A 12,572-nucleotide genomic window follows, 5' to 3' on the forward strand; every position below is an offset into this window, starting at 1 on the left:
GCTTCCCAAAACTCTTCTACTACCCATTGCACCGAGACACCCAGCATTGTAACATGGAAGTGAAGGGAAAGAACTTGTATCACCACATGACCATATCCTGGGGTGGCCAGCACTCGAATTACAGCCATTGGGAAGGAGAGACTAAGTACAAAATGTACAGAGCCAGGAGCTAGTCTGTGGAAAATTCCCCAATCATTAGACATGTAAACTTGTAATTAGAAGATTTGGTTCTTGCCTATAGAGTCAAAATCAAAGTTTTGCAGCAAAGTTTTCTCCTGAAATGCAGCATAAGTGCACCATGAGTTCTTTCCTTTGGTGGATTAGATTCTCAGACATGGAAATTACTATACGATTTTTGTTTACAGAGCACAGACCTGTAGCAATTATTATTAAGAGCAAGTAGATCTGCCACAGCTCATATGAGAAATAAACTTGATAGAGATGTTTTCAACTTTGACACCAATAGAGAGAATACACATAGCACTACTAATAACAAGCTGTGACTCTAGAGAAACATTTCTAAACTCTCAGTGAAAAAACAAACTTCAATCAACCACATTGGAGGAAAAATAATCTTTCTGCACTTTTTATAGAAACAATTACAAGATTATTATCCTATAAGAGGCAATCAAAGAAAAAAGGCAACCAAAAAATGCAGGGGAAAAAAGTATTAGAAAGGTATGTTAGACAATCAATCAACAAAATATTATATTTTTCCTGAGCTTTGTGATATTTGTGTTTGTTGGCTTTCAAACTCATGAGTTACTGTGATTTCTTTCCTCATTCTAAACAAATACAAAGATTTTGTAGTCATACTTTTTATAATTTTTCTCAAAGCAGGCACACCAAATTGCATGAGCTTTAAGTCTCACAAAACCTGGATCCATTTCTCGGGTTATGCATTCCTTGACAATTAAGCCTTGCTTATATATCATCATCAACTGACTTTAATGCCCTGGTTATCTCTCAGACTGTCTTGTCTCTAACTGGAATTTGTAAAAATCATCCCACAGTGCCAAAGGGTGATGCTAAGGCCACAGTGAACATGATGAATGGCCAGCACAAGGCACTCACTTACGTTGTGTCACTTATGTATCCCACGGTTTGCAATTACATGCTTTTCTGTCTCTACTACCCATCCGTGACTTAATCATCTATGCATCTTCTTCAGTGCAAAGCACTGTGCCTGTAGAGAATCTGTGCACTATAACTGTGGCAAGTAGAGAAGGAAGAGGTGGAGGATGAGGAAAAAAGGGAGCAGAGAAGCCACGAGAGCCAAGAGGCAGACTTTTAAGAATGTGGAGAAAAACCGAAAATGGTTTAAGCTCTATTTTATAGATCTTGGGGCTAAACCACAAAGCCTTTATGTTTTTACCATAACATGTGTGTGTTTGTGTGTGTGTGCATGTGTGTGTATGCTGGTGTGTGTGTACCTCAAATTCTTATCTTAATTCCTTCAACATTTATTCACTTTTTGACTCAAGACATTTCCTATTCAATATATTATTTTTACTTGGTACTATTCTCACTAGCATGCTGCTTTTTAAAAGCAACTCAAATATTAACTATGCTATGTAAATGAAAATCGGTGAATTTAATCACAAAGAGTGTGGCCCTAGAGGAGCTACTAAGTCCTCCAATGTCCAATGGGAAAATTTGGAGAGTCCTATTATATTCAATCATTGTATACCAGTGCCCAGAATTTAATATAAGTTGAATTGAATCCCACACACAACTCTTTGTAGATTCTGTCTGTCGATAAGACATGCGTTCATAAAAACTGGCAAGCTAAAACTACAGGCTGCAGCCCATTTTCATTTTCTTTTCAATGAAACACTGTGAATGTAGCGGCATCACATAAATATTTATCAAACTCTATAAACCTTCCAAATGTAATGATAAATGAAAGTATCCTTCAACATGCATATAAAACACCTGCCAAAAAAACATTTTTAGAAGACTGAAATGAGACACAAGCTATCCGAAGTCACAGAAGGCAATAAATTGATCCCACTACCTTCTGGAGAGCCACTAATACATGATGCAAGCCTTTGATTTTTTTTGTAACCTCTGCTTACTAGGCCTCTGAAATTTCATTCTTTGTTAACTGAAGAAGTAAATATAATTCATTATCACTTGGCACTGAGGAAATCATGACCTTGGCATGATGGGCCAGGTAAGCCATGGGAAACTTCTATTATTAAAATATAAAAGGAAGACTGATTTCAGAGAAAAGACCACACAAGTTTCTAGGTTGTTGGCTTGCCACCCTATTTGGATTTCATCTTTATGCTGGTCACTAGTTTTACCATTTACTAGTTACCTAGGGACAATAGCAGCTCAAAGTTGATGTACAAGGCAGGCATAATTACAGATTTGAACCAACTGTCTTCTATTAAAACCTAGACTGCCTTCAGCCAACAGTTAAGAAAAAAAGGTCAAGAAGAAGGCACGTGCTGAAAAGAGTAATAAAAACATGCTCTTCATTATTTTCCAGAAGCTTCTAATCCTCTCTCTGGCCTGATTTACATGACAACTACTACGTTCATTTGAATGTTATGGAGTGTTCAGGGCTCCTCTGGGAACATTATATTTCTCTCAAATAATTATGATCAAGAAGTCTAGAGCTAAGGCTAAAAATCCAGAGCTGAGAAAAGTTTCTGCTATCACTTGATCATAACTTCATTCCTCTCCTTTACTTGCTCTGGTCCCAGGGGCAATTTTGAGCCAAAATTCAGTGATTCTCTTTTAACCTAGACGGGTAGAGACAAAACATCACCTTGAAAAAAGAATGAGGATGGAGAACACCATTTAGTTTGGAATTATCATGAATTGCACCAAAGCCACCGAGTAGCATCTGCCTTACACCTCAGATTGTCAAAAAGGAGTTTAACAGGAAAGTTTGGGGAGAATAAACTGGAAAGATTAACAGCCAACCATAAGATAAAATATGGCTTCTGGTGCCTCTGAATATCAGAAAAGGGAAGCTTATATTTTATGACATTATGCAAGAAACATGATCCTATGGATATTACCCACCTTTTAAAATATCTGTGTTGAGACATCCGATTTCTGCAATGACAAAAGCTTCTCAAATTTCTAACAATACAAATTTTCCCGTTCTTGGTTTTCATCCACCCACTCTTGACTCTCTAATGATTAGTCTGCAGATAAAAGAGTATTAGACTCAGCACTGTCAGCCAGTAAACATTCTTCAGTTGAACTAAATAAATAAAAGCTCTATGTATTTATTCTTTCCCTGGCCACCAGTTGAAGTGAATCCTTCTCCCTATAGAAGATCAAGTACAGCATCTCAACACTGGAGAGCTTGAAAGATCCTGGTCCCACTATAGAAGGCCCAGGTCTGATACCTGTAGCTCTCTGTGTCACCTCTGCCTGTCCCAGTGCGTTCCACAAAGGTAATGTCCAACTAACATTAAGTTATGAAGACAATAGTGAGAGCTGTCACATGCTATGTTAGGCTGTATTATTATTCAGTACTTATGATTATTACTTATTCAGTAATTATTCATTCCTCTTCCTCCCTCCCTCTGTAAGAGAAGTACTACTCTCTACCCCACATCGATATTGAACTTGGCCCCAAGACCTTCTTTGGCCAATGGAATGTGGGCCAGTCTTGAGCAGAGGCTTTAAGAGGCACCACAAACTTCCATCAGCCTCTTGCACTCCTGATCTGACTTTGAGAACACTACATCCCAGACAGTGAGTACTCCCTTCAGCCTGGGTCCTGAAGTAGGAAACACATGTAGAACAGATCGTAACTCATTCTACAGCCTTCAACAACTTCAACTGTCTTCCCAGACTTAAGAGCAAGAAGAAAAAAATGTCTGCTTTTATAAGCCACTGAAATTTTGTGATTGTTTGTTATACAGTAATAATACAGAAAAAATCTGACTAATACATATGCTTAGCAAGGTTATTATGGCACACTGCAGTGGAAAAGAGGGGAACTGACTTGAGATTTGGAGTCCATTGCACTAGAGCATCCAGTTCTAACAACTTCCAGATGCCTGACCCTGTTTGGGCAAACCTCACTGAACCTCACCGTGCTGGATTACTGTGACAACTAGAAAGTACCCACAAAGCACCTAGCATAGTGCTTAGCACACAATAGGTACTTGATAAATGGAAGCAATAATATAATTAGTAATAACGGATGGTAAAATATCTTCCTAATCACCCATGATTAATACGCTAAACTGGAAATTGTTTATCTGGATTAAATACTTCTTTAACACCAGGTAAATAAAACAGTGAAGTCATTGCTCAAGTTTGCAGTTTACAAAAGAATCTAATAGAAAATCACTGTTTAAAATGTACAGTGTGCTCTGTATGAACCTTCTAAAACTTCTGAGTAGTCAAGAATATGCATTCCTATTATGTCAAAGAATAAGAATGCATTCTTTGTGAAGGAATAAAAGAAGATTAAATTGCATCTTCCAGACTGGTTATTTAAATTGTCGTCAAATCCACTGTAGTTGGGGGCCCCTCAGTTAATCCATTTACTGTGAACATTATTAAACATTTATTAAATGCCCGTGCATGGTAAAGAATTTCAAAGGTATGGTTTTGTTCACTGAGCTCCAAAAAGGTCAAGAACATAAAACTACTAAATGGATCAACTAATTCCGGCATAATCTGTCTCACAAAACAGGAGCACTGCAATTACTGAAGCACAGAAATAGATTTTGATCCATTGGGAAGGCATTCAGAAAACTATCACCACTAATGAATAACAGAAAATTTATTTGGATTGGAAAACTTGACTAGAAAAGAAATTTATCTAAAATATGAGCTCAATTCCTTGGCTTTACAAAGAATAAGGAACAGGATTTTACAGAAAAGATATAATCTGATAGACACACTCTAAGGAGCCCAGGTAAATTTAGGGTAGTGTTTCTGAACCACACACAGAAGGACCGCTTGGAGTGCTTGAATGAAGATCCCTCAGGTCCTACCCCAGACCAACTGAATCAGAATCTTTGGGAATCAGGCCTGGGGATCTGCATTGCTGACAAACTCTCCAGCTGATTCATGTGCATGCATATTATGTTTAGACCCATTAAACAAGGCAAGCCATGACAGAACCTTTGCCGGATGACTTAAGGTTCTTGAAAGACGAAAACCCCAACAATTTTAGGCCATTTTATTATGCCCAAGGGGTCATATGAAACAACAGAGTCCGAGCTTAAGACCCAGTAGCAGCTGTAGGGCTAAACAACCACTCATTCTACCAGCAGCTCAAGCCATGATTTTTAGAGCTGGGAGGCAAAGAGCTGATTGATCACTCAACAGTAGCGCAAACCTAATAGCGCCATGGTGATGGCTTCTCTTGTTGGACATACATTTGCCAAACTTCTCCCTAACCCTAGCATCCCCGTGGCACAAGTCCACACAATCATTCCTCATCATCTTTTTGGTCTGGGATGTTAAAATCTGCAAGAAGTGAGACAGAAGGAAGATGGTTAAGAATATTACCATATGGAAATTCTAATCTTCATAAAAATTTCAACATTAAGTTGAAAGTTTTTTCCTATAACCTAGAGAAAAAGATAGTTTTGCTTCCTAAAAGGGGGAAACAAAATGAAATAAAAAGGAGGAAAAGATTGGGATTGACATATATACACTAATATGTATAAAACAGATAACTAATAAGAACCTGCTGTATAAAAAAATAAAATAAAATAAAATTCAAAAAAAAGAGGAAAAGAAATAGTCACTATGGTTTTAAAAATGAATAATTCTCTAGGAAAGTAAATCAGAAACATGGGTAATGAATGCAAAGAAAAGAGCACTGAGCTAGGACTGAGGAGAGTTGGTTCTAGATCTAAATCCTCTAATGGGTATGTGGGTTTGCACAACGCACTTAGCTATTTGTTACCCCAAGGGAGTTGATGTCATAAGAAAAGAGATTTTTAAGTCACAAAGCAATGTCAAAATGAAAGTGGAATTATTATCACTCATGGCAAAACTTATTTTATACAATCCAGAATATAAGGGCACAATGCAAAGTAGGAAGTTGTTTTTACAACAGAGGCAAAAGACATCAAACTCTTGGAGTCAAAAACACTAATTTGAAAACATAGATGCACCCCAATGCTCATAGCAGCACTATTTACAATAGCCAAGACATGGAAGCAATGTAAATGTCCATAGACAGATGAACGGGTAAAGAAGATGTGGGGTATATATATATGTATACACACACACACACACACACACACACACACCGGAATATCGCTCAGCCATAAAATAGAATGAAATAATGCCATTTGCAGCAACATGGATGGACCTAGAGATTATCATACTAAGTGAAGTAAGTAAGACAAAGATAAATATCATATGATATCACGTATATGTGAAAGCTAAAGAAAAACACAAATCAACTTATTTACAAAACAGAAACAGACTCATAGACATAGGAAACAAACTTATGGTTCCCAAAGGGAAAGGGAGTAGGGATAAATTAGGAGTTTGGGATTAACAGATACACACTATTATATATAAAGTAGATAAACAACAACGACCTACTGTATAGAACAGGGAACTATACTCAATATCTTCAAATAACCTATAATGCAAAAGGATCTGGAAAGGAATATGTATATATATATATACACACATACACACACACACACACACACACACACACACACACATATATATAACTGAATTGCTTTGCTGTACACCTGAAACTAATACAACATTGTAAATCAACTATACTTCAATAAAAATAATTTCTATTTATGTAAAGAATTATAAAAGCAGCTACATCATCAGATGACTATACACACATTTTCTGAAATAACACCCAAGATGAGAACAAAATAGCATGGTACAAACATGGAAAATCTAGGCCACTCTCACCAAATTGCTCCTGCTCTTCTCTGCATCAAGCTACACCAAGATGAAACTAATGAACACAACTCATTGTGGCCTGATGTAGTCATGAAGGTTGCAGTTGTTAGTGATTCAGCCTGACACCTTCCTGTTGACCTACCTACCTACATCCACCTGAGTCCCAAAGGTAAGCTTCTCACACTGAAGAGCCACACAAACAATGGGACTGTGAGGAAGAAGGAAGATGATTAATGGCTGGTGCCATCAGCCAACAAGCCCAGGATTGTAAGGACTTTGAAACCCATTTAACACTTTATTGCCTTACAGATTTTAGATCAACATCAAATTCATGTGTATCTAGGAACATGCAAGGAAGCACATACTTGTCTTTAGATGGGAGACAGCAGTGTATCCTACAGTTACTCAGAGCTAAACTTGAAACCAGGCTCCAAGTTATGTATCTTCTCTGAACATCAGTTCATGAGTTGATGAGTATTAGTTTTGGAGGAGCTGTTGGGAGAATTAAATAAGACCCGACTCTAAAACACTTCATATGGTGTGTTGCCTATTGCAAGTACTCAATGAAGTCATTATTATTAATAGTAAAGTATTAGCATAGAATAGACACCCAGTAAAGGTTACTACTTTTTCTTTCTCATTTTGTACTTCAAAGGTAAAAATATATTCTAATCAAATGACAAGTTATATATAATAAGATAGAGTATAGGGCTACATCAGAACCCAGTTTTCTTGACATTTACCTTTTCCTTCATTATGGCTATGGAGATCAATTTTACAATTTATACTAGCCAAAATGAGAAACCATTTATACAAAAAATTTACTGTCTAAATTTTTGACAGTATACACAGTTTTGTAACTCCTATCCAGTATTTAATACTTTCTCAAACCCTTTTTCTAGTATAATTAATGTACAACTAGTATCCCTATGATGACAACTTCCCACTATCTGTTTTCTTCATCATCATCGTCATCATCATTACTGGGAACAAAACACCCTGTGAGTGTTGTAGAAAATGATTTACTGGATACAAATGTGCCCCCAAACTGTAAAGCACTAATAGTACCATTCACACAGGAATAGAGAAGACACAGTCCCTGTCTTGAGATGTGTACAATCTAGAGAAGACTAGAAAAAGGCACTGTATTGATCAAGGAACACACACACACACACACACACACAAGCAGGTGTCCAAGCACCTGTACATTTAAAGGCAAATAATGACAATAATAAGAATAGAAATAAAATCTATACCTGTATCTATGACAGTGTATAAATAAACAGGTAGAGGACAATGAAAATATTGGGACTATTTTGTCCCATATTTTAAAATGTTTCTGTAAAAGGTAAAACCTTACAGATAAAATCTTAAAACCATTTTTTAAATAAATAAAAGCCACAACATGCCTCCTCTAGTCTATCATGAAAACATTTGTAGAAGGTTGCCTCCATGCATTAATGGGGCCGATACAGTGCAAATGCCTGTCATTCAAGTGCCAGATGTGCCTGGGAAACACAAGAGACCAAGCAACTAATGCAATATCACTTTAGAAAAGCCTTACTATAAAGGGAAACACTGGTATATAAGATCCATTTGAAAATCCATTTCACACTTCTAATTTAAAGCCAATTCAAATGTAATTTACTTTATCAGGGCCCTTAATTTAGTGAAGGTCAGAAGTGCACTCAACAGAGGTGACAATTACTTACACTTATTGAAAGATAACCTGGTGATGGCAATGCTGAACAAGAAAAACAAAAACCAGGGACTCCCACTGAAAACCACTGGCTATCACTGTATAAACGGGTCTTCTTACAAGTCAATGCATTCTACGGAAAAGCTTTTACTTGCATCACCTCTGCACCAAATGCAACCTCATTTGTCATTCCGTTTGAGTGTAAGAATAGCCATTCACTTTTCCAATGTTGACAATTCATGAGAAGAGAAACAACAATTCTGGCACAAAATATGAAACTTACCACTCTCGTCATCTATGTTGAACCTTCCAAGACCACTGCCATCCCTGATGGAGTACTGGATCTCTCCATCCCTCCCGGAGTCCTCATCATGGGCAGTAACCTGCAGCACACTTGTTCCAATCCGTGAGTTTTCTTTTACAGATCCAACAACAGCAAAGTCTGGGAAATAGGGAGTATGGAGGTTTTCATTGACGTCCACCACTTCCACCTCAACAAAGGAAACGGATGACAAAGAGACAGGCCGCCCTTTGTCTTTGGCCCGAACGGTGAGGTTATAGAACTGTTGCTTTTCATAGTCAAGCTCTTTGCTCATGCGGATGGTGCCACTTGCTTTATCTATTTCAAATCTCCCATTATAATCATTGACCAAAGAATAGCGCACTTGACCCCCCAGTCCCAGGTCTGGGTCATGGGTCTCCAGCCAAGCAATGACAGTGCCAATGGGGAGATCTTCAAGAACCTTCACACTATAGCTACTGGGAATGAAAGCCGGGGAGCAGTCATTGACATCATCCAAGAAAACCTTCAGGGTGACAACCGAAAACAGCTGCTGGCCACTTTCTGCCTTGTCTCTGGCTTCTATTTTTAAAGAGTAGTTTGCTTTGGATTCCCGGTCCAACTGGTCAGCTACATACACGATTCCAGTGGAGCTATTGACGGCAAACTGCTGTGTATCTGTCAAGACTGAGTAAGTCACTTCACCGTTAGAACCCAAGTCTTTGTCTCTGGCTTCCACTTGAATAATCTCAGTGCCAATACTTGAACTTTCAAGAATGTTAACTGAGTAACTGTCTTGAAGAAAAATCGGGCTATTGTCATTAGCATCCTCCACATTGATGGTGAGCAACCTCCACGAGGACTTTTGTGGATTACCTAAGTCATAGATAGTGATATTAAGGAGATAGAGGTCTCTGTGTTCTCGATCCATGGGCATAAGGACTTGAAGCTGCCCGGTCTCCATATCAATATTAAAACAACTATCCATATTCCCATCGGATATTGTAAATAGCACCTTTCCATTGAAGCCAGAGTCGGCATCATAGGCTTTAATCTTCAGGATGTTAGCACCAACTGGCAGATTCTCCTTCACGGCCACATCAGAAGGAAATGACTTGTCAAAATGTGGCCCCTGCCTATTAATTGAATAAAAGTCAAGAAATCCATCTTCCAGATTCAGCTTCCCATTTGCTTTGGCCTTAATGAGTAGTTTCTCTGCCAGCTTCTGAGCCACGCGAGTTTCTCGGCAACTGAAGTTTTTTGAAGACACCTTCCCATGCAGGACTGAAATGTTAACAGACATAGGATCCGCAAAATTCTCCCCATCGGTGGCTGTAATCCTAAGGGCAAAATTTCCATTTTTGATTCCAGGATTCATCAGTGACTTTTTAAGCTGCAAAACACCAGAGTCTGGGTTTAAATAAAAGAAACCAAGTTCATTTCCAGAGATGATTTTGTACTTTACAAATTCCAGTTCATCGATATCGATTGCTGAGACAGCTGTGATATGGCCCCCAACTGGAAAGTCATAGGAAATAATTCCCTGGCAAGCCACTTTTTCAAAGAGAGGGCTGTTGTCATTGACATTTCCTATTCGAATAGTCACATTGACCTCACTTTCATGGCGGTATGGCGAACCCCAGTCAGAGGCTCTGACGATGAACCTGTATGTTTCTGGTGAGGATTCAAAATCCAATTCTTCAGTTGTGCTAATAACACCTGTAAACTGGTTAATGGCAAATGGTAACAAATTCAAGCTGGCAATACTATAGGTGATGTACCCATTTTCTCCTTTATCCTTATCAGAAGCTGAAACTGTCAAAACACTTGTTCCCGCTGGAACACTTTCATTCACAGAAGCATCATACAGTGGCTGCTGAAATTCTGGGGTGTGATCATTCGCATCTTCTATGCTGATGGTGACTTGTGCTTTTAAATCTCCTTCTTTATTTGTCACCCCTAGTTTATAAACCTCCTTCTTAATGGTATTCAGTGGCTGTGCTGTGACGATCAGACCTGACCGAGGATTAATTTTGAAGTACTGTGCATCCTCTCCAGGGGATAATTTGTATTCCACATCTAGAGGTTCAGGACTTAATTTTACTATAGCAACCACGACACCAGGAGGGGAAAATTCACTAATGCTCACATCGTATGTTTCTTTTTCAAACCTAACTGGGACAGTGTCTCTTTTGGGGTTGGCAATGTGGACTATCTTTACTGCTGAAAATTTCTGAGGTGACCCCTTGTCTTTGGCTTGAAGAGTGAGATTGTAGCCATAGGGAAAGCTCTCCCAGTCAACCTGCTTCTTCTCCTTAATCCTGTACTCATTCATCCACTTTCCTTCCTTAGTCAGGAAGAACTGATCTAAAGGATCCCCAGCCACAATGGAAACAGACTCAATCTCTCCATTGGCTCCTTCATCTAGGTCATCCACTGTCACCAGTGCATATATGGGCTCTTTGTCCAGTGAGAAAGGAATGTGAGTGACCATGTGGAGAGTCGGAGCGTGCTCATTTATTCGTTCAACGTGAACGTAAAGCTTTGCAGTACTGCTCACTCCATTGTTTCCATAGAGCTTCATCCCCCGGTCCACAGCCAAAATTTCCAGATCATACCTATTCTTTTCATCATAATTTAATCGTCCACTTAAAGAGATGACACCACTCGTGGGGTGAACTGAAAAGAGATCAACTTTGTTCTTAAAGTAGTAGTAGAATTCTCCATTGGAACCAATATCTGCATCTGTTGCTGTCACCTGGGCAACACTAGTCCTTAAAGGTGTGCTTTCTGCGATTGTAACAGAGTAGGTTGTGGGTGAAAATAAGGGTCTCAGATCATTCATATCTAAAACCTGTATGCTCACTTTAGTCCATGCTTCCAAATCTTCTCCTCGAACAGAACCTTTTACTATCAATAAATAATTGTCCTGAATTTCCCTATTCAATATGGCAGAATTGCCACCTTTAGTTCTTATTCTGAGAAAACAGAAATCTGCAATGATGACTTCCTCTGCTTTGAAGAAGCCTTCTTCATCTCCAGACACTATTCTGTATTTGATATCCCAGGACAGATCTATTAAGGTGATGCCCATTCTACTCTGGCTGTTGACATAGGTCCTTGCTGCCGAGTTCTCATACACGGTAGCATTATAAATGGAATGTGTGAAGTGGAAACCAAGGGGCCCGGTCCCCGGCAGCCCCTGAGAGACAGTGGCTAAAAGCTTGAGAAGCAGGAGGATGAGGCAAGAGGGAGGCCGTGTACCTACACAGTATCCCATAGTTATATCCATCACATCATACTTCCATCCTGGAGGGGGAAAAAGAGAGAGAGAAAGATACATTAACCTAGAGGAACATGGGAGAAGGAACAGGAAATAATTGTTATGAAACAGTGCTTTTTAAAAACTTTATTATAAAATATTTTTACTAAAACATCAATATGAGAAAAAAATTAGACTCCTTACCACTACTAGATGACAAGGAATTCAAAACCACTAGGATTTAAATTTATCTTATTTGATTTTTTTTAAATGACACTTTTACACTGCTGATAGCATTGTTCATTGGTAGATTTCTTGCATTCTGAAGGTCAATTTAGAAATATGTTCTGGAAGCCTTAAAAAGTGCATTTACCTCTGACATAAAATTACCTTCTAGGCAATTATCCTATGGAAATAATTAGACAATTGTACATTTAGAGCACAGTTTAAAA

The 12,572-nt window shown here is 38.5% G+C and overlaps 1 protein-coding gene across 3 annotated transcripts in view; it reads right to left on the bottom strand.

The window, feature by feature from the left end:
* FAT3 (FAT atypical cadherin 3) overlaps positions 1 to 12,165 on the bottom strand; it is a gene marked incomplete at both ends in the record, with an annotated part of 565,070 nt that extends 552,905 nt beyond the window's left edge. Inside the window, one exon of one of the 3 annotated variants that reach the window (XM_079707440.1) lies at positions 8,862 to 12,165. In XM_079707440.1, coding sequence (XP_079563566.1) covers positions 8,862 to 12,150 — 3,289 coding nt within the window. The remainder of the gene's footprint in view (positions 1 to 8,861) is intronic. The other 2 variants (XM_079707441.1, XM_079707439.1) reach the window with 2 other exon arrangements.
* Between the last annotated feature and the right edge of the window lie 407 nt (positions 12,166 to 12,572).

The sequence above is a fragment of the Hyperoodon ampullatus genome (assembly GCF_949752795.1).
Source record: "Hyperoodon ampullatus genome assembly, chromosome: 7".
NCBI classification, from domain to species: Eukaryota; Metazoa; Chordata; class Mammalia; order Artiodactyla; family Ziphiidae; genus Hyperoodon; species Hyperoodon ampullatus.